Raw genomic sequence first — 27,409 nt, 5'->3', positions numbered from 1 at the left:
TCCTAGCTCAGTATGTTGAACCTGTAAATCAGAACTGGGGCCATGGGTGTAACATTTAATCAATAGATTTACTAAAAAAGTGTCTCTGCATATATTACTACAAACACTTATAAAAACTGCAGGTGGCTAGACACCATCGTCAAGGAGTTTGGGTTGTAGTGTGGGAACTGATTCATAATTCACAACTGTTCATTTTACCCTGGAGTAGATGGTTCCAGCTTGAAGCAGAACCAACAAGACATTTTTAAGAAGTCAGAGTAGAGATTACGCAGAGATGTTTGTAACTTTGAACTCCTATTGGTGTTTTTAAGCAGGAAAAGCCAATTGTGGGAGGGTGGTCCAAATGGCTTCTAAGAAACCATTTTGCAAAGTTCAAAAATGTGGTCAGTTTCTCGTTTTTTTGAAAAAGCACCTGGGGGCAGTACGAGGAAGTTTGGGAAAGGGTTAAGCGCCCTCCCCCTTCCACATTTTCAATCCTAGCTGCTTCTCCAGAAGTAACCTGTTCTGGTTAAATAGCAGAAATCTTACCTGCATCTTTGTGTAATGTTTACTTTTGCCCTCCGGCAAACCAGACACGCATTGTATTCATTTAGTACACAATGCTTATCTCTTTACCCTCCTGGTAGTTTTATTTCTTACTCCTAATTTAAGGTTGGGCTGACAGCAGTCTTGCATTGCCTACTTCCTTAACGATAATTCCCCCTGCTCCACCTGTGTGTTTTAAATGTGCAAACGAATAAAAAGTCAGTGAGGAAAACGAAAATGAAAATAAGCATACAAAGCAAGCAGCCGTTACAAATCTCAAGATCTCTTCAGAGTTCAGGCACAACTTATCTGGGTTAAGAGATCCTGTTGTCTTGCCTAGAAATATATTGACCTGCCCCCACAAGGTCAGACCAAAGTACACCCGTCTGGCATTCTTTGCAGAAATCCCCAATAACCAACAGACACTCTGTGGTTCAGCAGAAATTGGCCAGCGGTCTACCACAATCTACTTCAGGCTCACCCCTGTGCAGACTTGTGCAGACATCTGTCCCTAGTGTAGTGGCTCCCTAAGCCCAAGCTAGACTGCTGGTCATAAAGGGTTTTCCCCCCTCTTTCTTCTGTTTCTCAATCCATTAGCAGCTCTCTCGGAAATGACTTCTGAATGATTCATCGGAGAGAAGGAGGGAACCACCCTCTTAGCTCATGGCCGGACCATCCTCACCCCACCTCTCCAGGGATCGAAAAGCAATCCTATTAAACCATATTTACAGAACAAGGCAGGAGTCTGGGAAGGAAGCGATTTATTATTGCAGGGAGGAAAGAGCTAGAAGGAGCAAAGAAATGGAGACACTTTCTGCTCAATCCTCCTGTCTACATGAAATTTACTACAGTAGTAGGTTAATTTATTGTTGCAGCCTGGGGGAAAGCAGAGGACGCTTGCGGCGGGGGGGGGGGGCTTCCATTGTGAGACGTTCATAATAAATGCATTTTATTTTACCGTATCCACGTGACACTGTTGGCATAAAAATGGCAGCCCATATTTCCCCCTTTCCCATCTAATCCAGATTTACTCTTTCCGGGAAGAATCCAAGTACTGTACAGTAAAAAAAAATATTTAAGGAAAAAATAAACCCTGTTCCCAATACCTTTCCTGCAACATCTGAACAACCCATTGACAATATTAAGCTCCACCTTGAAGCACCTGGAGAGAATAATTCCTGCATTTTCATTACATTTCACATCAATCAATATTGCAGGGCGGGGGAGAGGGAAGAAAAAACCGAGTAGCCCCAATTTTATATATTGAGTCTTAAACTGGTGTAGCAAAGACTAGTCAGTCAAAACATCCCCTCCCCACCCCTTTCTACCACTAGTTTGTTTTTCAGATTAAAAGAACAGATAGAATCAGAAACAGGAAATATGACACATTGTACAGGGCAGCCTGTGCGGTATCGGTATATTACACACATTTTTTTAAAAAACAGTATGCAAAATAAATAACACAAATCAATAACCTTCATGCAATTTTGCTCATTTGGCTGAGTTTGCGCAGGGGGTGGGGGTGTTGCATTGCATCCTTTGAAATTCAGAGTTGAGCTTCTGGGATTGGAACCAAATAGCAAGGTCTCATTCAGCACCAGCTTCCCATCAGAATTTACATAAAACTCAGTATTTTGGTCCTCACTAGAAACATCACAGGACTTGCTTGCCGTTTGTAGCCATAATCATTACAAATTACTTTTGTCCACCTGAACTGGAACCTGATAAAAAGGCAGGATCCTTCACATTGGCAGAAAAACGTATTGCACAAGAAGAGCCTTTATTGGATCCAACAAATTGATCCATCTAGTTCCATATCTTGCTTCCCTTAATTACTCAACCAATTTCCTCCAGGAAGCCTCTGCTAGGACAGCAACATTTTCAGTGGTATACAGCACTGCTTCTGAATCCAGAGGATCCAATTTGCCATTACCATCATCTTTTTTTTATTATTTATCACTCTATACCGTAAGTGTCTAGAAAAGTGTCTAGAATTTTCTAAGTGCTGTACAAAGATTAAAAAATAAGACAGTCATGGCTGATAGCCATTGGTTAAGACTACTCTCTGCAAAGTTATCTAATCCCATTTTAAAAATTGCCTAAGGCTATTGTCACATCTTGCGGCAGTGAACATAAATTAACCGATGTCCTATGAAGTAAATTTTTATTTTGCCTGCCCTGAATGACCTGCCCATCAATTTCATTTGGTGACCCAGAGTTTTACCTTAGAATTTTGAGACTGGGGGCTGGGGGGGGACGGGACTTCCCTCTATCCACTTTCTCTATACTCCATACCTAATTTTATAAACCTCTAGCTCATGGCTCCCATATATCATTTTATTATGTGAACAGGCCATTGGATGACTTGACATTTACCAAATAAACGCCATCTGCTACCTTTGGCCAGGAGAAAAGGGCATCTTTAACAATTTCACTTAATCTTTACTGGGGAATAGATAAGGAATAGAAATAGCTTTTTTAAAAAACAACTTCAAAATGCAGCTGTGTGATGAAAAGACCAAAATTTAATAGATGCACAGGTGCTGATTTTAAGTGAAAAGTGACAAAGACACAGGACAGAGAAAAGTAAGTACAGTGGTACCTCGGGTTACATATGCTTCAGGTTACATACGCTTCAGGTTACAGACTCCGCTAACCCAGAAATAGTGCTTCAGGTTAAGAACTTTGCTTCAGGATAAGAACAGAAATCGTGCTCCGGGGGCACGGCAGCAGCAGGAAGCCCCATTAGCTAAAGTGGTGCTTCAGGTTAAGAACAGTTTCAGGTTAAGTACAGACCTCCGGAACGAATTAAGTACTTAACCCAAGGTACCACTGTACACTTCTCCATACAGTGCTGTTCATTGTCCCCCATTGCAGAGGCCAAGCTGCCTGCGTGTAAAATGTGTGCCAAAGCAAGGGGGAATGAGACAGCAGAATGGGCTTCACACTGCAGGTATCAGACAGATATCATACTTGAAAGCTGCCCCATGAAGGTCAGCCAGGACAACAGAAAGAAGTATTTTAGTCTAGTTTGCATACTGTGCTTTTTTTTTTTTTTACTCTGCTCTGGAGCTGGAAAGTGGATTTTGTTTCCCAAGCTGACCCCATTATAAAGCTATTCCCTCTCACCCAATTTAGCAGAAAGGACCTCACAGCTACAGATCACATATTTTTATTTTATAAGAATATTTGTAACCCTCAAACTCATTTAAAAAAAATAAGATGAGGTTCAACAAAAAAAATGATCACAAAACTGTAAAATTATGAAATCATGAAGTACAGAACAGTGGTGCAGCAATAAAACAGCCAGCACATTTGCAAAGCTAAGCAGGGTCCGCTATGCTTTCAAATTGGATGGGAGACTGTATGTTGAGATTCCTGCCTTGCAGGGGGTTGGACTAGATGATCCTCGGTGTCCCTTCCAACTCTACAGTTCTCTGATTCTATGAGTCACATGCTCAGGCATCACATGCAAAACCACAAAGAGAAGCTTATACTGTGGGCTCTCTACTTCCTAAAAAATTCTTTTATAAATAACATTTGACATATGGAGAAGAAGCAAGAGCACTGTACAAGGAACATCATACCAAGTTTGGCCCTCAGGGGCTTTAACGTCTACAGACCTAGAGAACCTTGCAGATACTGGCAAAATAGAACTCCCAGCATCCCTGACCCTGGTACTGTTGGCAGCGGGAGTCAAAGAAGATCTGCAGGGCCACACATTCCCTAAATTTGCTGAAGAACAAGAACACGGCTGACTCAAGCATTTGAGGAGGTGAAACTAGAGATAGTAAATAACCAAAGACAAGACTAAATCCAGAGAGTTGGGAGTTGCCCTGAGAAATAAGGACGGACGGTTATATGCCTTTTCCTCGTTGCAAGCAAAAACGTTACAACATGTTGCTTAAATGTTGGCAGGTCACATCACTCCCCACCCATTGCATGGGTTGGCTAGAACTACTTTGATGCTGGATACAACTCATAGGCATGTAGTAGTTGCCTATCCCTGCTCTCAGGCCTTGGTTAGCAACTAGTTTTGGTGATGGGTCACTTTTTAGACAAGAGCTAAGGACTCACTGGAAGTATGTACACACACGCTCTCTTCCAAATTGCCGCCTTGTCCCTATTGCATCAGCTCATCTCCTTCTTGTCTCCTTCTGAGCTGGAGACACGGGAGTCAGGCTCAGCCCAGACACCATGAGTAGAGTAGCCTAAACCAAAGCATTTGCCGCCTGCTCCACAGTTTAGTGCAGCGCTTCCCAAACTTGGGTCTCCATCTGTTTTTGGACTACAACTCCCATCATCCCTAGCTAGCAAGACCAGTGGGAAGGGATGATGGGAACTGTGATCCCAAAACAGCTAGAGATCCAAGTTTGAGAAACACCAGTTTAGTGGAAGGACACATTTTAACCAGTAAGTAATGCTATAAATTAGATCTATTAAAGCGTATAACCCTACATCAGGTGCAAGAGACTTTTGGCCCTCCAGATTTTACTAAACTGCAATTTCCACCATCCCTGACCATTGGCCATGCCTGCTAGGGCTGATGGGAGCTGTAGTTCAGGAACAAGTGGGAGACCAAAGGTTCCCCATTCCTGCCATAGATCACAGGTGCAAACTGGACCACACTATTTGAGTCCGTGCCTATGTTGCTGAATCCTCCCCTGCTCCATTAATGGAATTTGGGAAGCCAAAATCTCTTCTGCATGAAAACAAGTCTGTGCATGAGAACTGGCTCGTCCTCAAAAATGTTGAGGAACACTGTCTTGCAAGCCCTTAATTTAGCAAAGCCAAAGGTGGAGATGCTGGTTTGCAAAAGGAGGAGAGCCAGGTTTAAAGGTTACCCAAAAAAATTTAAAAATCAGAGTTGTTCTAGGTCAGAACGTTCTTCTAATCTAAAGTACCGTTTTCTCCTGCCCTTCCTTCAAGGACAAACTCGGGGCAAAAGATTTGGTTCTCTTCTCACCACCTCTTTCATAACTCTATGACGTAGGCCAGGCTGAAAGTTAGTGATCAGCTCATAAAATTAATGGTTGAAAAAGTCTCCCGTGTACAATATCTCTGGCTCTAGATCTGAAGGTGGCAGGGACACTATTCACCCCAAGGGCCTCCTTCCCTCACGGCTACTCTTTTAAGGTCTGCATGCCAGAGGTGGGCGGGCTGAAAGAGAAGGGGGAGGGGTCACCCCAAAATGGGCAGGATTACACCCACGTAGAATGTCTAGTACACAGCCATACATTTAAAGCACATTTTCCCCACCCAAAACAAACCCAGCAAGTTTGTTAAGGGTGCTGTGAATTATAGTAAGCTACAGTTCCCAGGATTCTGGGGGTATGTGTGTACTTTTAAAAATGTATGGTGTCCATGCAACTGTAGTCTAGATGCACCGAAGAACTCTCTAGGCCAGCATTCTGTTTCTGACTTTTAGCTGGAAATATGCATGTGGGCTCTCAAAAGCTACTAGGCCAAAAGGCAATGGCCTTCCCTAACTGGGTGCCCTCCAGACATTTTGAACTAGTATTCCCATCAGCCCCAGCTTCCTAATAACAAAATCTGCATGTGTATAACTGCTCTGGCGAGAGAGAGGATGGGGTGGGGTGGAAGTAATGCAGCCATACCCATTTTGCTTTGGCCATGGCCACCGCTGGCATGTGCCCCTCAGAGGGTTTCGGTTTTTGTTTATTGGTTTGATTTTTATACCTCCCTTCATCCAAGGATCACAGGGTGGTTTACAGCATAAAAACACAAAAATACAGGGTGAGTCCTTTAAAAGAGACCCCGTGGATACAGAGTACACATGTTTCACGAGGCCTCTTTTAAAAGACTCACCCTGTACATACCTGACCATTAGGTCCAGATGCGGATGACTGGGGTGGCGGCGCTCATCTCGTTTTACTTGCCGAGGGAGCCGGCATACAGCTTCCAGGTCATGTGGCCAGCATGACTAAGCCACTTCTGGCAAACCAGAGCAGCGCATAGAAACGCCGATTACCTTCCCACCGGAGCAGTACCTATTTATCTACTTGCACTTTGACGTGCTTTCAAACTGCTAGGTGGGCAGGAGCAGGGACCGAGCAACGGGAGCTCACCCCGTCTCGGGGATTCGAACCGCCAATCTTCTGATCGGCAAGTCCTAGGCTCTGTGGTTTAACCCACAGCTCCACCCACGTCCCCTGTACATACCATAGTATCGAGCAAAAACAATATCCCCAACCAGTGCTTTTCCCCCCTGGGGGTGCTCAAGGGTACCCAGTACCAGCACCCCATGGGCATAGCCAGGGAGGGGCAGCTGCCCCCCATCAATAAAAATACATAGCAAACTGAGGTTCTAACCGCCCCCCCAAACAAAAGGCCTGCCCCGCCTAATAAAAATCCTGGCTGCGCCCATGCCCCCCCCCCATGTTAAAAGTGTGGCGCTTACTGTAGCAACTTCATGGCATGTACCTTCACCTTTTTTTCTATATTAAAAAAAGGAAAACACTGCCTCCATCTCCGCATTAAAAGGGCCATAGATTGTTTAATTAGCCAAAGGCCTGGGATTAGAGGAATGTTTCTGTCTGGTGCCTAAATATGCTTATTGAAGACAGGGAATGCTGCCCTCCTGCTGAAACACATTAGACACCCCTACTCTAGGGAAAACCTTAAGCTGTTTCAGGAGGGCTTTTTGTTTGTTTGTTTGTTTGTTTGTTTGTTTGTTTTGTTCTTGCCCAATTTTACTCTGCTTAAAAAAATGTTTGTTTTAGGGTTTTTTCTTAATGGCAATCTATAAATATTCTAAATAAGTATCGAGAATGAACTGGAAATGGTGAACGGGAGGTAATGCCTAATAATAGCTGCTGGACACACCCGGCTAGCCAGAGTTCGAGGACTAAACATAGAAGACTCCTTATGTATTATTCTACAACGGGAGCGATGAAGAGTCTCCCTCTCCCTCACCCACACCCATAGACCTGGATCCTGCTCTCAGCCTGGGCGTGGATTTAGCGTCAAGGCGAGCCACAGTATTGGGAAAACACATTCCTGCCAGATATACACACAAAACACACACACACACACACACATTACGATGACCTCATCCCAAGGCTGAGGCACAGCCAGAACTTCCACTGGAGTGGAAGCAGCTGCAGCCGCAGGAATCCTTTGCACAATCCTCGGGGGAGGCGGAGGTGGACATAATAATCATAACGGCTAACAAGAATAAAAGTAACACAGCATTCTAAAATCAATTCATTCTAAAATCAATTCAAAATCAAATTAATGGCAACCATTGGGCTAGAGTTCTGTGAGGATTACCAAAGCAGGGGGGTCAGACTGTGCCTTGGCCAAAGGCCTGGTGGAACAGCTCTGTCTTGCAGGCCCTGCAGAAAGATGTCAAGTCCCGCAGGGCCCTAGTCTCTGTGACAGAGCGTTCCACCAGATCAGAGCCACAGCCAAAAAAGCCCTGGCTCTGGTTGAGGCCAGCCTAACCTCCCTGTGGCCCGGGACCTCCAAGATGTTTTTGTCTGAAGACTGTAAGGTCCTCTGTGGGACATACCAGGAGAGGCGGTCCCATAGGTATGAGGGTCCTAGGCCGTATAGGGTTTTAAAGGTTAAAACCAACACCTTAAACCTGATCCTGTACTCCACCAGGAGCCGGTGCAGCTGGTATAGCACCGGGTGAATGTGATCCTGTGGCGAGGACCCCGTAAGGAGTCTCGACGTGGCATTCTGCACCCGCTGGAGTTTCTGGGTCAGTCTCAAGGGCAGCCCCACGTAGAGTGAGTTACAATAATCCAGCCTGGAGATGACCGTTGCGTGGATCACTGTGGCTAGGTCAGGGCGACAGAGATAAGGAGCCAACTGCTTAGCTTGGTGGAGATGAAAAAATGCCGCCTTTGTTATACCTGCAATCTGCGCCTCCATGGAAAGGGAGGTGTCGAAGATTACACCCAAACTCTTAACGGACAGTGCTGGCACTAATTGTGCCCCCATAAGAGATGGGAGTTGCTCCCCCAATCCCATATTCCCGACCCAGCCAAAGGACCTATGTCTTCGAAGGATTTAACTTCAGCTGGCTCCCACATAACCATCCAGCCACAGCTTCCAAACATCTGATCAGTGTGTCTGGGGCCGAGTCAGGATGGCCACCCATCAACAGATAGAGTTGGGTGTCATCAGCATACTGATGGCAACCCAAACCAAAACTTCGGGCAAGCTGGGCAAGGGGGCGCATAAAGATGTTGAAAAGCATCTGGGAGAGTATTGCACTCTGCAGCACTCCACACAACAAGGAGTGGCGCGACAACAGTTCCCCCCACCCGAAGCACCACCCTCTGTCCCCGACCAGAGAGAAACGAGCACAGCCATTGAAGGACTGTGCCCTGGGTCCCCACGTCGGCGAGGCGGTGGTCCAGGAGTTTGTGACTGACCATGTCAAAGGCTACTGACAGGTCTAAAAGAATCAGCAGCCCTGACCCACCTCGATCCAGCTGCCTACGGAGATAATCTGTTAGGGCGACCAGAGCCATCTCAGTCCCATGACCAGAGTGGAAGCCGGATTGGAGTGGATCCAGAGCCGACGTTTCATCCAGAAACCCACCAAGCTGTTCAGCAACCGCTCTCTTAATTACCTTACCCAGAAACGGAAGATTAGAAACTGCCGCCCAGTTCTAAAGAATCTAATGATGTTTTCTTTAAGAGCAGGCACACCACTGCCTCCTTTAATTCCCCTGGAACTGAAACATTCAGCCAGAGATCCCTTCTTGCTCAACAAAGCTGCCTCCAAGTTGTGGGCAGCCCCATACAAGGCTCTCGTACCTAGTACTGAGGAGAGGAGAGTGTGCATGTGCAGTTTTGGCCCAGGGTCACCAAAATTGGGGTTTTCCTCCAGTGTCTGGCTGGGTTACACAGGCAGTCCAGGCAGGGCCACGCATTGGACAGGCGCAGTTTGATCCAGATGTGTGAAAGTGGTTTTGCACAATTAACTACACGTCCACTGTGCCAGTATCTTTCTTCACCGCCACTCAGCTAACTTTGTCCATGCTCCCAGCGCATCCCATGAACAACAGCTGCGTTCAGTCAGCTTTCCAAAGCGGAAACTCCTCAGCGAGTGAGTGAGAATTTCCATCGGGTGACATTGTGCTCTGCTCCTTCTCTCTCTCCCAACTCAGCCCTAACCTCAAGCTCCAGAGGCTTTTCGCTTCCCACTGCAAGCAAGATTTTCCCTCCACCCTGCTCCAGTTGCAAGGTTAGCCAGCCAGACTGTGACCCAGCATAGAAGAAAACTGCTGTCCTGTCCCCTAAACAAGGGGTGCATGTTTGTAAGGCCTGTTCATACCATCACCAGAATCAAGTGGTAAAGCTGTGTATGGACCATACCACTTTCTGATTCAGGTTGCAAGTTTGAATAGTCTCCCAAGTTGGGGGCAGAACTCCACACCTATAGGAAAACAGAGTATCAGAGACCGGAGGGGGTTTCTCAATGAAAAGGAGTCACATTCAAGCATGCAATTCCACCCCTGCCCATAGGCTAAAGTGGCTTAGCGCAGAAGAGACCTGCAGGATCAGGCCAATGGCCTATCCAGTCCAACATCTTGTCCTCACAGTGGACACCCAGGTGTGTGTTGGAAACCCACAAGCAGGTAGATTTCCCAGGAGACGAGGAAACTGTTGCCCTCTGGATCAGGGCAGTGCAACACATGGCCTGGGGTCCACATGTTATAAATTTTTTGGTGGCCCTCAGAAACATTTGATGCCCCCCCCCCCACTCCTTGTGCTACCTTTCAGGAACTGGGTAAAGGAGGCGCTGGGCTTTGTGAAGAAGGTGTGATGGCCCCGACGGGTTCCTAGAGTCTTCTTGCCTCCTTCCCGAAACCTGGTTAGCTCTTTGCCAGCTTTGGGGAGATCAGGGGTGCTGTAGGACCCTGCTGGAGCCTTGCGCCTTCTTCCCAAAGACTGGTGCCTCACTTAGCCAGCTTTGGGAAGGCAGCATGGGTGTGTGTGGGTGTGGGTGTGTGTGTGTCAAATGTTGGCCTCGTGTTCCACCCCCACCCCCCGCCACGAAACAAGGCAGTGTATGAAAAGTTGGGCAGCCCTGCTCTAGATGCTGCTGGACTCCAACTCCCCTCAGCCCCAGCTAGCAAGGCTGATGGTCATGAATGATGGGAGTTGTAGTCCATCAGCACCTCTCAGGCTACAGCTTCCCCACCCCCTTGCTTTACCCCTTGTTTCTATTGAATGTGCAAAGCGTATTCCAGAAAGAATGCTTGACAGGTGGACCCTGCCATGTTACTAGGCTGAAGGACTGAGGTGTACTCACCTAAATTCCCCTTCTCTGTAACTTTCAGAGCCTGGCCTTTCTCTCTCTCTCTCTCTCTCTCTCTCTCTCTCTCTCTCTCTCTCACACACACACACACACACACACACACACACACACACAGTATTTCCAGGCAGAGTCCTCTGATGGGCTCCTTCTCTGTCAGTGGTTCCTGGCAGATTTATCTGGCTGCAGTGGCAGCACTTCCTGCACTGCTGGGACATTTATTTAGTTCCCCACAATGCCTTAGCAATGCTAGGTCTGGGGAATTGTGGGAAACTGGAAGGTTGCTCAGATCCAGCCACCTGTTGTGGTGCAGTGTGCCAGGCCAGGGTGGGTGGGTAGGATAAGGCCCAAGGTAGGCCTGTATTCTGTCCAAGCATAACCAGATGCCATCACTGCTTCTACACGTAATTGCAGGTGCAGAATGACAGAAGATCACTCTGCTCAGAGCAGGAGCCCCAACCTGTTTTGTGTCCAAGAAGCACATTTGGAAACTGCGGTGAGCACCACAAAATACTCACGTCTCAGAATCCATCCATGACAAGCAAAACACACAAATACACACACACACACACCCCAAATACACGGAGACCAAAAAATAAAAAATAAAAAGCAGGCACAACTCCCAACCCCCAACAACAGGCAAACCACTCAAGCAAGCAAGCAACCCATGTAAAAAATAAAAGAAACTCAATTAAGAAAATTTAAGAGAGCAGAAGGGCATCTGAGAGTGCCATGATGCTGGTGGGTGTCCCCTTGAGGACCCCAAGCTAAGAGCAACGAAATGCAAAAGATGAAACGGCTCCTATAGAAGAGGGCATTTCGACAGGTAAGCGTAGCTGGTCATAATAATAATAATAATTTATTTATACCCCGCCCATTTGGCTGGGTTTCCCCAAGGACTCTAGGTGATTTCCAACAAAAGATTAAAAATACATTAAAACATCAATCATTAAAAACTTCCCTAAACAGGGCTGCCTTCAGATGTCTTCTAAAAGTCAGATAGTTATTTCCTTGACATCTGATGGGAAGGCCCTCTGCCTGGTTCCCTGTAACCTCACTGCTCACAGGGAGGGAACCACCAGAAGGCCCTCAGAGCTGGACCTCAGTGTCTGGGCTGAACGATGCGGGTGGAGATGCTCCTTCAGATATACTGGTTCCGAGGCCATTTAGGGCTTTAAAGGTCAGCACCAACACTTTGAATTGTGCTCAGAAATGTATTGGGAGCCAACATTTGTAAAGGTGTAGTGGGTTTAGGAAAATCCACACCAGATGAAATCTCTTGGCTTACCTCAGAGGGTTGTTGTGAAGTTGAAAAGGGGAGGAAAACCATGTAAGGCAATCCTGTGAGGTGGATTCGGCTGAGAGGGAGTGACTGGTCCAAGGTCTCCCAGTGAGCTTCATGGCCGAGGGAGGATTTGAACCCTGGTCTCCAAGGTGCCCGTTCAAACACTCTAACAACACAGGCTTCACCGTATAACTCTGAAGACAGACCCACCTGGTGGTGGTGGTTCCCCCCTCCCCCAGTTGCTCCAGCTCTAAATGTCTGAATGTATTGTGAGCCTCTTTGCAGACACAAAAGAAAGGGAAATCGCCACTGTTTATTATATCATTGCTCCTTTATTTTATACACATATATTTACTTGCATTTAAAAAAAACAAAAAAAAAACCCCACACATTCACAAACAAGAGCACCGCAGTTAGGGTGAAATGGAGCAGGAAGAGCCTATATTTCTGTCTCTATGCTATATGACATCTAGAAGTATAAAAAAGGCAAATTATGAAAATAATATTGTAAAATCATTTCTTTTAAGTACATGAAACTAAACTCTAGTGCTGAGCAGAAGGGAAGAGAACGTTGTTGTCTTTTTAGGCTGAAGGATGTGTCCCCTGGTATATATTCTCTTTTTAAATACTGGTTCAGCAACCAAAACAGAGGCAAAATAACATATTTAACACTCCACTGAACATGTATGTTCAATTTTTCTATCCACCCCCCCCCATAAGAATATCTTGCTATTTTTTTTCCAGCAAGAACACTTAAAGCAGATTATTAGGCACTCAATAGAAGGCAGTTTTCAAAGAAGTGTAAAAAATAATAATTAAGCAAGCTTATTTTTCAGGAACAATATTGCCCTAAGTGTAATGTTTTGCTTTTAAGAACAATGCAGGCAAGGATTTTTAATCCTTAGGTGAATAATTAAAGGCGCTTTTACAGCGTAGATGCTGTTTTTCAGGATAGCAAATTGTTGGCTTTAAGCCCCCCCCCCCCCCGAGTCATTTTGCTTTCAACCTCCAAGAAAATACTGCTTATTTTGCTAAAGGCAACTAGAGGCAACTTCTGAATGCAGAGGAGTGAAGTCCCCTTTAGAGATTCAAGGCACTGCGATGGTAAACAGCTCACACACGAGCACTTTTGAGAATGGTGTGTCTTTCTGTCACCAAAAACCGTCAACCAGAAGCAAGCACGTTGCCTTTAATCTCCCACCAAGCAGGATGAGAAGTCTTTACTCCCCAGACATCAATAAGAATAAACCATAGAATAAACTCTCCATGGAGGTGGCAGAGGCAACTTCTGGAGAACTTGCCCTGCAGCCCTGCTTCTGTGCAGCTCCTGTGCGTTCTGACATAAGCCACATGCAGCAAATTGCCCCTTTGTTTCAGAGACCTCTTCAAGCACATCTCAACTACCTTTCAGGCATCTGTGTTCATTAGCAGCCAACAGCCCCCAAGTGACATCTTGCAAAGTGAGACAATGCCTTTAAGGCTCATCAAAAACTTTTCTTTTTTTAAACTGCCAGGCAAATATGTTAATGAAAGGAGAGGTCTCTCAACCCTTCCTGTCTGCAAACAGAGAGGTCTGTTCTCTCAAGGCTCCGGCACTTTTAATGCCCTCTGAGCCCCGAACCAGTATCCCCTTGCCCTTTGAAAAGAAGATGCTGGTTATACACATTTGAGTAAGCCAGGGTCCTCTCTCCCTACAAACTCACACACACACCCATGCAACTATCAGAAATGCAAGCTGGCGGCCTGGACAGAAAGCAGCCATGAAGGTGGAAGATTTCGTGGCTGGTGAAGGAGCATGCATGCAGTGGAAAAGAAAGAGGTGTCTAAGAACTGTGCAAGAAGAATGCAGGAAGGTCTTGTGTTCATATAAAAACATCTGGCCGGGGATCAACATGGGAATATTCTGGCAATCTCCTTCAATCAAGGATAATGCCCCCAGTGCAATTCCCCCCTCACAGGGATGTGCACCTCCAGTACCACCATTAGAAAACAAACAGAACCACCCTCAAAAACCTGAATATTGGAGCTCTTAGCTAGCCACGCCTTGCAAATGTACAGGGAGTGGCAAAGGACAAGCATGCAAAAAGGAAATGATGCTTGTGCAAAGGGCAGGGAATGAAGGGGGCAGAATGAGCATGGGAAACGTGAAGCGTGTGAGGTTTTGAAACTGACACACTTGTGCAAACAGCGGGGGTGGAGAAAAGATCGAGCGTGCAACAAGTGACGAGCACAAGGCAAAACCAAAAAAGGTTAACTGGGAAGGAGGAATGTAAAAATGTGAAAAGATTAATGGAAAGAGAAAAATGGAAGAAAAGAGGGGAAGAGACAAAAGCAAAAAAGAAGAGGGTGGGAGCATGGAAAAAGATGGGAAGGCAGTGCTTAAAAGATGCCTTTGCTTTCCCCTTCTGCTCCCCTTCCCCATCTCTTTACATCCTCCCTCCTTCTTGACCTTCTCTGTCCTGACTCGCGTTGCCACCAGCTGTTCTCTACCCTTGGATGAATATCAGCCGTGCGGAATACACCAGGTCAGCCACATACACCAGGAGATTGATGGCTGTCAGGACAGCTATAGCAACAAGCTTGTCCCAGTCACACATTGTGGTTGAACTGCAATAACGGGGTCGAGACGGAGTGCCACTATGCTTGCTGTCGAACTTATAGATGGGCCAGATGATGGTGGCTGTCGCATACATGAGCACAGCCAAGAGCGTATAGCCACTGAGGAACTTGTTGAACGGACACGGCAGCCAGCCAGTGCATTCGCCAATGCAGAGGATGATGACCAACAGCGAGAGGATGAAACAGATGCAGTAGACAGCCATGCACCACTGGAGACCTTCTGGTCTATCGTAGGAAACCGGATCACTGATGAAGACGAAGATGATGCAGGCAATAAAGGTCTCCACCACCTTGAGCAGCCCAGGGACAGTGGCCATGTAGCCAGTGACTTCTCCTGGTTTGGCTTTGGTTATGCCAACCTCTGTGGAGTATGCCAAGAAGGAGAGGCATGAGAACACAGTGGCAGAAATGAGGTACGGACGTTCTCTGCGGGAGGGACTTTGGTTCTGAATATAGGTGACCGGGTAGATGATGGAAGCCGAGAGGCACATCAGGGTGGCATACATGGCGAATGTGATGGGGAAGTTCTTCCAGGAAACTGGCATGCGGTGCTGGAGGCCGGCAAACTCCACCACCAAGATGACAATAGTGATGGCGAAGGAAGCGCACCACGAGAACATGCACCAGTCGCCATTGCGACTATGCCACTTGTCGATGTGGACCACCAGGCTGAAGGTGACACACGTGAAGAGGACCTCCAGCAGACGGACAATGCCCAGCTGAGAGGTCAAGGCAGAGGTGTTGCCCACGGACTTTGAGCGGGTTACCGGCATCGTGCAAAGATCTAGGGGAAAGAATACAAAACACACAATGCAAGATTATGATGGAGCAGTTCATGGCCCAGTAGTCAGGGTGATGATCTGGAAAGTATCTCATTACACTCAGTGATTCACGTTAGTTCAGGTTTGAGGAACCTGTGGCCCTCCAGATGTTGCTGGGTATGGCTCCCATCACTTCCATCCCTGTCTGGATCCCTACAACATCTGGAGGGCCACTGGCTCCCCATCTCTGCCTTCAATGTTGCTGTCTCTCGGAAAGCCAGTGTGGTGTAGTGGTTAGAGTGTCAGACTAGGTCCGGGGAGACACAGGTTCAAATCCCCACTTACTGAGTAAACTTGGGCCCACAAGAGTCTAATAAAAATAAAAAACCTGGGAAGAGGACCACATGCACCATTCCTGAGCTCCTTGGAGTAAGGATAGGATATAACTGCAATACATACCTGTCTCGTCCTGTTACCCAATCTGTGACATGTATGTTCCCAGCAGTGTTACTGCCCCTCTCCCATGATAGAAACCGAGGTAACCCCCACAAAGCAGAGAGCAACAGTTTTGCTCTTGCCATGGAATAAATATTAATGAGAGATGAACACCTTTAAATAGGTGCCTAGAGTCTATCAAAATAAACAATGGCAGTTGGATATATGATGCCAGACACAAATTGTGATCCACCAGTCTTCGCAGGAGATATCTGAGCTGACTTCAGCGAATCCAGATTGGTATCAGATGCCTGGCCAGATATTGCAAGCCTCAGAACCACCACTCGCCTACAGCAAGAAAGAAGTGACCTCAATAAGGTTGAGGTAGGAAACGCTTGTGGTATAAAATAATGCTGGGGGGTTTATCAGCATGGCTGTTGCCAGGACAATAAAACTGTTTAGCAACGCATGAGCAATGAGGAAGCAGATGTGGGGGAAGAGTGCAAGGGGTCTACCAAAAGGCGGGTCCTCTCACATCCGGAGCATCACCACAGGAAGTGCAACAGGAAGCACCTCAAAGAGGTAGTCGCTTTTGCTGCACGGTCTTATCGTTTCCATCATTGTGCTGTCTGTGCCAATTCTGCTGGCGTGTTTGAAAGTTAGCAGCAATCGCAACAGGGGTCAGCAGTGCACAGGCATGGCGAGGCTTGCAGAGCCTGGGCGCAGCCTCTCTCTCTCTCATATACATACACTGGTGTACCCAGAAGCCACCTCCAATTCACCTCATGGGGACGCGGGTGGCACTGTGGGTTAAACCACAGAGCCTAGGACTAGCCGATCAGAAGGTCGGCAGTTCGAATCCCCGCGACAGGGTGAGCTCCCGTTGCTTGGTCCCTGCTCCTGCCAACCTAGCAGTTCGAAAGCACATCAAAGTGCAAGTAGACAAATAGGAACCGCTCCGAAGGGAAGGTAAACAGCGCTTCCACGCGCTGCTCTGGTTCACCAGAAGCGGCTTAGTCATGCTGGCCACATGACCCGGAAGCTGTACACCGGCTCCCTCGGCCAATAAAGTGAGATGAGCGCCGCAACCCCAGAGTCGGCCACGACTGGACCTAATGGTCAGGGGTCCCTTTACCTTTAACCTTTTACCCAGAAGCCACCTCAAATTTATTAATTGGGTGTATTTGTCTTTTAGGGTACTAACCCTTCCAAGGCGGCTAGCAAAGAGTCCATAAAAAAGGTGTAACAAAATACTTAAGACCTTTAAAACTACCAAAACCGGCAGCAGTTAGGGCCAACATAAAAGCAAAGGTGGAAAAAAGGTGGAAGAATTCCCCCCTGCCCCAAATCCAGTTAAAAGCTGCCAGTGAGGGGACTCAGAAATGGGCAGCATGTAAAGCTGCCTTCTTTGGGTCCATCTGGCTGAATATTCCACTGACTGGCAGAGGCTCTTCTGGGTTCTCCCAGTCCTACCTGGAGATGCCAGGGATTCAACCTGGAACCCTCCTACCTGCAAGGGAGATGCTCCACCACTGACTTAAGACACTTCCCCAGGCAGGAATTCAAGCACACACCTTCAAAATAATGTAAGAGTTTTAATCATCCTGTTCTCCTACTCCCAATCAGCATGGTTAAAGAGCATGCCTTTCCCACCATCTGACTTTCAACTGACTTTCTAATCTCCCTTAGTGATTGTGTGCTATTAGGAAAGGGGCTTGCCTTCAGCAATGCGTTTGTTGGGGGTCCCAAGACTACTCCAGAACCCATTGCGCCAACAGCACTGCCCTTCAGACGACTTGTGTGGTGCCGCAGTTAAAATGCTGGCCTAAGATCAGTGAGAACCAGGTTCAAATCCTCACTCATCCAAGAAGTACCGTATACTAAAGTAACACTTGGCAAGTCAAAGTCCTGCAGTCTAACCTACCTCACAGGGTTGTTTTGAAGGATAAAAGGGGGGGGGGAGGACAACATACCTAATCCTGAACTCTCTCAGAGGAAGGACAGGTTTAAAACCACTGCATTTTCAAGTCCCCCAGAACGATTTTGGAAAAATGGTCAGATACTAGAGAGCAAAGGTGTGTGTGTGTGTGTGTGTGAGAGAGAGAGAGAGAGAGAGATTTTACTTTTGCATGGGGGAGATACATTTGCTTCACTGCATTCACACTTCCTCCAAAGAAATATACCAACCAGAGCACAGCTATCTTTCGAAATTCATGTTTCTTTTAATTTTGCAACGCCGGTCCAAAAATAACCATATAAAAAGGAAAGCGTACAAAGATTGCATTAGAGAAAAATGTACAGAAATTGCTTATATAAATGAAAACAATATGCAAAAAAAGCCTGTTTGGGTAAAATGGCATACAAAAACGCTCACAACAGATGTGTATAAATCTTTGCATGTCTCTTGAAAAAAATACAAGCTGATGTGAAAGCATGGCAAACTGTACTTAAATTATAAAAATGAAAAGTGGGGTGATGTATTTTTTAAAAAAAAAAAACAACCCAGAATCTTTATAGACCACAGACATGTTGTTAGAGAGCGAGATAACTCTTATTTATTTTTAAACTACTTCAATGTTAAGTTCTCCTGAAGACAAAACAAGACGATGGGGGGAGGCATGGTTGCATCGCCCGAGTTTGTTTGAAAAATAGCTAATGCAGCCACAGGATATGAAGACAATTTGGATCATGACTGCAATGCAGAGGAAGGAGGATTCGGTAGTCTCCCCTTGTCTCTCGTGGGGCTAAACATACAGGTATCCCACTTGGTACCTCAGCCTGTTTCAGTTAAGTCTAGCTACAAAGGACTTAGGAGAAGTTCTTCCTAAAGTTTAGGGATCAAACATAAGCTTACTGAGATGGGAACAAAACACACAGAACGTTACCATAGGGATATGTTTTAAGGGATAATAATTTATTTTCCTTCTCCCTTGGAAGAAGAAAAAAGGCTATAAAGTAGCCTGGCATCAACACCAGTATCCTTTAGGTGCCAGGCAGAAAGATTATTATGTACCCAGGCATTTGAAATGTTAGCATTAGTCCCTTTTGAGGTTTTCTCCCTTGGCTTCCTGCTCTTTCGCCTGTTTTTATTATTATTGAATTGCTCAGCTTTTAGATTTTGCACATCACCCTGAAATCTACCATGGCAAAGGGTGGCATATAAATGTTTTAAAATAAATGAGCTTAAATAAATAATATATATAAACATAAACAAATAATAAATTAGCATCAAAAAGATGGGGGTGGGGTGGCTAACCCAGCCTTTGCCACTGAGGGCATCCCACGTGGTCCTTAACCACTAAGAGCGGTGTTATGCAGGCATAACCAGGTATCCTGCTTTACAGAAGACGTCCTCTCTGTCTGGTTTAAAGATAAAGATATAAATAAACACGTATAAAAATAGAATAAATGCAATGCAATAAATGCGATGCAAAAATTCATTTCTTTAAAAAAATCAACAGTGAGCATCTGGACAGCAGACTTCGCAGAACACACAGGAGCTCAACCTGGCCACAGTGTTTCCCACTAGGGCAAGACATCTCTCAGACCAGCCTACCTCACAGGGTTGTGGGGAGGATGTAATTGGAAAGTAGGGGAGGGGGGAGAGAAACCGTGCACACCACCTTAAGCTCCTAGGAGGAAAGCTGGGATATCAATGTTTTGTAACAAGATGTACAAATCAGTAAATAGCCAGTACAGTGATACCTTGGGTTAAGTACTTAATTCATTCTGGAGGTCCGTTCTTAACCTGAAACTGTTCTTAACCTGAAGCACCACTTTAGCTAATGGGGCCTCCCGCTGCTGCATGATTTCCGTTCTCCTGAAGCAAAGTTCTTAACCGGAGGTACTATTTCTGGGTTAGTGGAGTCTGTAACCTGAAGCGTCTGTAACCTGAAGAGTATGTAACCCGAGGTACCACTGTATATGCAAATCTTATGCAAACCTGCACCATTTCCTTTTATCCCATTTTTAGCGATGCATTTCTTTTCATTTCCTCTTTTTTGGCAACGCAAAAAGTGGTCAGTCCTAACTGTGACTTCCAAACAACTGGGCGAGAGCAGATGGGAATTCCTAGGGGAGGAGGGTCTGGAAAAGCATCTCAGCTGGGTTAAAATTAGGTTAGAGGCGTTGGGAGCAACATTCTCTCTGTGTGTCTGTCAGACAAAGGCAGAACTGCTCTTGGCCTTTCGTCAGGGGAAGACACTTCCTCATCTGGATTTCCTGCAAGGGCCCAGGCAAGGCCAGCAGGCAGAGATATTTGCCTGGAGGTGGGGAGCTGGGAGCCATTTGCACTGATATCCATATAAGGCCAGGAGAAAATCCCGCTTTACCCAAAGTTGGACATTTGGTTTCAATCATGCGCTGCTTCCCAGCTGGAAGGGAGGAGGGAATGCTCTGGCTGGGCTCACAGCCATCTCCTCTGTCTTCCTTCTGGGCCATCTCTCAAAAAATCCCAATTCCCTTCCCTCCCTTTTAGAAGCGGAGGACAGTTCCCCCCACTACCACCACCCCGCCTCCATCAGCAGCTACAACTTCCTTTCCTTGTTTGTGTTTTGGAAGCCAAAGTCCCTTTCGCCAAGATGCTGGTTTGGGTGGGCGAAGAGGTGGAAGGAGGGAATGGCAGAAAGAGAAGGGAAGCAGCTGTGGAAGGAGAGAGGCGACAATAAAAAGGCGTTTCAAACCTTGCCTGGCATGTCGCAAGAACCTCTTCTGAGCTACCCACCCTCTTCGCATTTGGGTCACTGATTGGGCAAAGGGGTAATCAAAGCAGTTGTGCAAGTCGTGCCACAAAAGTAGGGTTGCCCAGTAAAATCTAACCAGCCTGCCCAGAAAAATGCAGCTATGTCAGTTATTTGGGGGAAGAGACCAAAGAAGTGAGGGGCAGGGAATTAAGAGAGAGGACCAGTTCCTGTGACACTTTCCTGTCCTGTTTTCCAGCAGTAATGCACAGGTCCAGTTTATACATAACAGCAGAATCAAGGGGGTGGGGACCTTTCTTGGACAGTGCCACTTCAGGCTGCAAGGAAGGACCTGCCACTGCCACACACCCCTTGCATTTAGAAAACTAATGCCTCGTGGAGAGTTTAACCCTAGCAGGCTGGTTTACTGTGTGCAGAGGACCATTTTCCCCCTCCAAAGCAGCAGCCTAAGATGTTACTCCCTACCTGCAACCTGAAAAAGTAGATTCCATATTATTCCCCCGTGCATATGAACTGAGCGACTATTCACAGTCCCAAATTATTCCAAGAGCATTATCAAAACCCACCACTACAGCTTTCAAGGCTTTAAAGAGGGAAGAGTGCCCAGAGCTCTTTACATTATCATCACATGGACAACAGGGAGTGGCTAACTTTTTTTTTATGTTGAAGGCTGCATCGCCTTATTGCAATGTTTCTGGGGGTTGCATGTCGCTGGCGGCCGTGCCCAAAGAGTGGGCATAGGCAGCTCATGCCCATCACACACTGAGTCCCCCATCAGCTGATTTATGCAGCTAAAAATACTGAAGCACCTCAGCAGTGCTGTGGAAGGCTCTTCCAAGAACAAGAACCAGATTATAATCTCCATTTGGCAAATGTGAGGCAGCTGAGAGGGCAGCAGGTTACTTAAGGCTGCCCTCAAAATCCATGAAAGAAGGAGTGTTTTCAAGCAGGGTTGAGGAGCCTCTCTCAGCCGGGGGCCACACTGTCGCAAGGAGAAGCTCCCTGGGGCCGCATCCCAGTGATGGGTGTGGTCAGAAAAAGGGACGTGATGCTCAGGGATGTGAAAACTAGGCTATATTCCAGGCATGCAAAGCAGGACATTTCCAGCTTCCCCGTCCAAGCAAGTAAAAGGGACTAGTACACCTCAAGAACACATCTCAAGACAGGCAAAAAAGCATTTGAGGAGGACTGGTGTGGAGAGCAGACTGAGGAGAAAGGTGTGGCCTCAAGAGAGCCTTGAGGACCAGACTGAGAAGACTTGAGGGCATGGGCGTGGTCAGAATTTATGTTGGGGAGAGGGCAGAACCTCAGTTAGTTAAGTATTTTTATTGATTTACTTGATTCGGGGGGGGGCAGCTGCTCCCACTGGCTATGCCCATGCTTGAGGGCCACATTTCACCCTTATGCCTGAGGCTCCCCACCCCCGCTTTAAGGCAAAACTTCACATGATCCATTATCTATATGCAATGAAGCATGATGCAACCTCACACAGCTCTTTAATGCTACTAAAAAGGCTCTCTGAAGAAATGGCTCTGCGGTTCCACTAAGCGACACAGATCATTATCAAGAAAGTATTAGCTAACTCTTAGCTAGAAACCTTGAGCATACAAGGAGGAAATGCCCAAGGTAAGGAACTAAACATGTGGCAGAAGAACAGCCACCACCCCCCCATACACACACTCATGCCCACTTCAGATAAGGAGGCTGGAAAATGGTCGAGCTGTAGGAGAGGTGCCACCCGGGGAAAATAAAGAGCTAGGGTCTTCATGACCAGATTGTCCGGAAAAACTCAAATCCCGTGAGCAGGATGAGAGTATAATGGGAAGGCAAGATTGGGAGTTTGGGATTCTCTGGACAAAGCATCTAAAGAGATCAAGAGGGTACGGGATGGGGGGTGATTCAAGGTTTACATAAATAAGACTCTAGGAATCTCTCCTTTTTAAGTATTAACAGCCATGAGACATTCTAAGCATTTCATCCTATAACTTTCCAAACATGATGATTTATTGATCAGCAAATCAAGACACCGGATTTGAAAAAGGAATCTTTCCATGCAACTGGAGGAGAATGGAAGAAAACCAAAGGTTAATATTTTAGAAAGTTAGTTCCAAAATCTGTCAGTCCAGGCGGTTTTCTTTTGCACTAAAGCGTGTAAGTGGAGCTACAGGTCTTCAGTACGTGCCACAAGTAGCTAACAGTGGCATTCACTGGCTAGAAAAGTCACTGTGCATTAAAACAGCCTGCAGGCTTTTGTGAAGTCTCCTTTACAAAAATGCATCACACACTCTGAGGCATGCTCTCTCACACTGCAAAGCACGCAGTACTGTCACAAATGCACATCACACATGTATTCCCCCCCAAAATGGCATAAGCTATCAATCGAGGGAAATCAGCCATCCTGCTGTACGCATCATGCATGACATATGTAGCACACAGACGCTGTGAAACATGACTTCCATCTTGAGAAATGCAAACACTCCCACTGTGGCCGCACCCCATGGACAAACCTGGGAATTATAGAGACGTATCTGATACAGTTTGTGCAGAAACAAGCCCCACTGCGACCAATGGGGTTTGCTTTTGAGTATTCGGGATTGCAACCTCTCAGGGATAATTTCCTGCATGCGTTCCAGAGAGACAACCATGGTTCTCTTTGGTTTCTTCCCTTGCTAATAATAGACTAAAAGCCTTCTGGCAACAAAGGTGGACAAACTACCCCAGAAGGAGCACGGCAAATCCCCCACCAGAGGTACTGACCCTCCTCTTCTGCACGGACTTGCGTATATTTAGTTGCCAGGCTTCTTCCTTTAATGGTTTATTTTATTTTGTCCCTGAAGTGTTTCTGGTGCGAACTGCGTTTCACTGTCAGAGCCCTGTGGCACCTTAAAAGTCTTGTTGTTGTTCTTACCGATAGTCACACCTTCCAGAACACACCCAGGCCAACATGCCCTGCCCTGGCATCCCTACACACAAACAGCTGCCAAAATTAGGTTCACAAGGCATTCCATTGTTTCTATTATTGCTACTTTTTTAAGGGAATGAGGAAGTGGAAGCAGAGGTATCAATCAAATCCCATTAAGTTCCAAGTCGGCCACACCTACCCCTCAAAACTAACCAAACTCTATATATATGGGTCTGGTGACTTCTGTTTCAGTGTATCTGAAGAAGTGTGCATGCACACGAAAGCTCATACCAGTAACAAACTTAGTTGGTCTCTAAGGTGCTACGGGAAGGAATTTTTGTTTGTTTGTTTGTTTCGACAAACAGTAAGTGGATCACTTATAAAAATAAAAAATCAAGAGGGAGAGGTGTTATTGGCATGGTGTGGTGCCCCAAAAATGGTGATGCACAAAAAGTTCATAAACAGAGCAGCATCCTAAGGAAATCTCATGGCGGTCACGCCCTTTTCCCAAGTTGGCAGAAGCTGGAATACACACCATTCCTCGGGAAATCCAGTAAGCTCCCAGCCACCCACTATCCCCAATATCCTGCGTCCCAGCGCTTCTTGGGTTTAACTTCCCACGGACTTTTCTAATGAACCAGGAATCCGGGCGGGTTCCCTGATTCTCCCTCCCCCTCCTAGTTTTAACCCTCTGGAACCTCCTCTCGGCTCCCCAACTCTCTCTCTCTCTCTTCACTGTATCCTTCCCTTTCTCCTACAGAGAACCCAGGAATTCTGGCTCGAACCCCTTCGCCCCCAGCGCAGCAGCGCGCCTCCCTCCCTCCAGCACCCAAGACTTTTCTTTCCTGAAGAAGCGACTTACTTCCAGAGCGGGGTGGAGAGTGCACGTCTGGAAGGTAGCCTGAAGGTGGGCACGCACGTTGCAGCAACCGAGGCTGGGAGAAGATGCTCTGGTCTGATCACGGGAAAACGGCAAGGCGAGGGACTCGTGGCTGGGACAGGAGGAGAGAGGGGTGGGGCGAGTCCCCCCCCCACACACACAGACAGGCAGGCAGGAGGTTGGGAGAGGGTGGGCCGTGGGCGGAGACAGGGAGGTAGTAGAGGAGGCGGGGGCGGCGAGGAGGAGAAGGCGGGCGAGGTTGAGGGGAGAAGACCCGGGAAGGCGGAGAGTGGACTTTGTGTTATTGCTGTTGCCGGGAGCCAAAAAGTACACAACGATACACACACCACCGCACCCGCCCGGAGGGTCCCCCCCGCTGACTCAGACACAAACGATTCACGGTTCTCGACCCGGCTACGCATTACTCAAAGCGGGCAGCCAGATGCGTGCAAGACGCTGGTTCAGCAGCAGGGCCTGCAGGCTTGTTGCGCGCCCGGCGCTCAAAGCAACAGGCGTTTTGCACGCACGCTGCGCCTAGCCATGGAGGTTTCATTTATCCCGCGCGGTCGAGAGATCCAGCCCTCCCTGCATTTTGCTTTACTCTTTAATCACGTGGCAGTGAGTTCCGTAAGCCAGCTGGGCACGCGAGACGCAGAGATAGCATTTCCCTGCTTTCCTCCCCCCACCTTTTTTTTTTTTTAACGTGTCCTGATCCTCTGCCTTTAACACCGGAATGATTTAGCCGGCGGCGGCGAAAGCCCTCGACACCCAGCAGACCGTGGAGACAGAAGTACTGAGAGGAAACTTCGTCTGCCAGATCCAGGCGTGCGAAAGGCTGGAGGACCCCTCGCCGCGCTACAATTCCCATCACCTTCAAACCACAGTTGCCAGGATTCCTTCTGGGGCGTGTGTGTGCTTAAAATGCAGGGTGCATGCATAGTCCAAAGATCTACCTTGCCTATAAACAGATGCTTCTAAAACGCACCCAAGGTCAGGAAAGCATAAGGCAGAAGCCCCTTCCCCTTTGCATCCGCACCCGCTACCAAAAGAGCTCTGCGGAGGCAGACTGAGAGATCGGTGTGATAGGGAGGACCACGTTCAAATCCCCCCTCGGTAGTGAATCTTTTCCTTCTATCTAAGCCAGTGGCACGTCCGCCTCATATCCTGCGGCAGTGAATTCCATCAGTTACATTTGCATAATTTAAACACCTTTCTTTCTCTTGTTCTGAATCTGCTGCCGCTAATTCCACTGGCTGGTCTCGAAGCTCTTACGTTATTACAGTATTTTATTAACTTTACCACTACCCCTTTTGGTAGTCTTACCCGCTACCCCACCCCCTGCCCATATTTATATCCTTTCTCTTTCATGCTCCAAAAAAACCCCCGTGGTTATTTTCACTGGCATTTTCTGTTTCTTCTCCAGCTTTGGGCTTCTTAAAAAGTGCCTGCTGAAGGTCTGGCTAGGCTGCCACTCCCCACTGTTACAGGCTGATCCCATTACAGCAGACCTGTCTCCTCCTCTTCTTCCTGTCGTATTTCCACTGCCCATCTCTGCAGAACAGAAGGTTCTTTCACACCTAACCTCTCCCCTCCTTTTATAGAAAGGGAAAATCAAATTAGATGGCCTCTCCCATGTAAACACAAAAACAAAGAACAGCCTTTTTTAGGGCTCATGCAGCATAGCGGCAAAGGGGGTGCTAGCATCCCATTTGAATATCACCTCTGCCATGAACTCAGTACAGTACACAACAACAACAACAACAACAAGGCAGTACAGTGGTACCTCGGGTTAAGTACTTAATTCGTTCCGGAGGTCCGTTCTTAACCTGAAACTGTTCTTAACCTGAAGCACCACTTTAGCTAATGGGGTCTCCCGCTGCCGCCGCGCCGCCGGAGCCTGATTTCTGTTCTTATCCTGAAGCAAAGTTCTTAACCTGAAGCACTATTTCTGGGTTAGCAGAGTCTGTAACCTGAAGCGTTTGTAACCCAAGGTACCACTGTATATAACTGCAACGAATGAATGAATGAATGAATGAATACAGTGGTACCTCGGGTTACATACGCTTCAGGTTACGTATGCTTCAGGTTACAGACTCTGCTAACCCATAAATAGTACCTCGGGTTAAGAACTTTGCTTCAGGATGAGAACAGAAATCGTGCTTCGGCGGTGCGGTGACAGCAGGAGGCCCCATTAGCTAAAGTGGTGCTTCAGGTTAAGAACAGTTTGAGGTTAAGAATGGACCTCAGGAACGAATTAAGTACATAACCAGAGGTACCACTGTACATGGTGTTAGGGCAAACTACCCTTGGCTGCCTACACTCCATACATTTAAAGCACATGGCTTTCATTCAAAGAATATTGGGAACTGTAGTTTACCCCCAGAGCTACAGATCCCAGTACCCTTTTAAAAAAAAAACCTATGGTTCCCAATATTTTCCTTTTTGTGTGTGCTTTAAATGTATGTGGCCTTAGTCCTCCCCACACCATTTGCAGTATGGGGAATAATAATACTACCTCATGAGAAGACTCCCTGGAAAAGACCCTGATGTTGGGAAAGATGGGGGGCACAAGGAGAAGGGGACGACAGAGATGGTTGGACAGTGTTCTCAAAGCTACCAGCATGAGTTTGACCAAACTGCGGGAGGCAGCGGAAGACAGAAGTGCCTGGTGTGCTCTGGTCCATGGGGTCACGAAGAGTTGGACACGACTAAACAACTATAAACAACAACAAAATCTTACAGCACTGGTCTTCCACTGGTGGGGCACAGCCTGATCCAAGCTGGGTGGCCACAGGAGCATCATGCAAATAAAAAGTTAGAGAATTTGGAATCAGAGCCTTTTGCAAATCGCCTAGAAACCTACCTGTAAATTCCTAATCTGTCTTTTATTCATCCTTGGTTTCAACCCCCACCCACAGTATGCACAGTCTCTCCGCACCTATCCCCAAAACACCCCTATTAGCAAAAGTGAGGGTTCTAATCCGCAATAGTCCAGAACAAAC

General features: G+C 46.9%; 1 protein-coding gene across 1 annotated transcript; it reads right to left on the bottom strand.

Annotated features, from left to right (window-relative positions):
- Positions 1 to 12,485: 12,485 nt before the first annotated feature.
- On the bottom strand, positions 12,486 to 24,566 carry MYADM (myeloid associated differentiation marker). The gene is made up of 2 exons (XM_081886066.1): positions 24,390 to 24,566; positions 12,486 to 15,513 (listed from the first exon to the last, which is right to left on the bottom strand). Exon 2 carries the CDS (start codon positions 15,500 to 15,502, stop codon positions 14,597 to 14,599), a length of 906 nt encoding a protein of 301 aa, XP_081742192.1. The 5' UTR covers positions 15,503 to 15,513; positions 24,390 to 24,566; the 3' UTR covers positions 12,486 to 14,596.
- Between the last annotated feature and the right edge of the window lie 2,843 nt (positions 24,567 to 27,409).

This window comes from Podarcis melisellensis (genome assembly GCF_964234715.1).
Source record: "Podarcis melisellensis genome assembly, chromosome: 13".
Lineage (NCBI taxonomy): Eukaryota > Metazoa > Chordata > Lepidosauria > Squamata > Lacertidae > Podarcis > Podarcis melisellensis.
Note: the sequence above shows the minus strand (reverse complement) of the source record. Positions and strands in the feature narration are given on the sequence as shown.

Excerpts from the sequence above, each read along its gene's own strand:
- MYADM (XM_081886066.1), bottom strand. The coding sequence starts at position 15,502 with ATGCCGGTAACCCGCTCAAAGTCCGTGGGCAACACCTCTGCCTTGACC.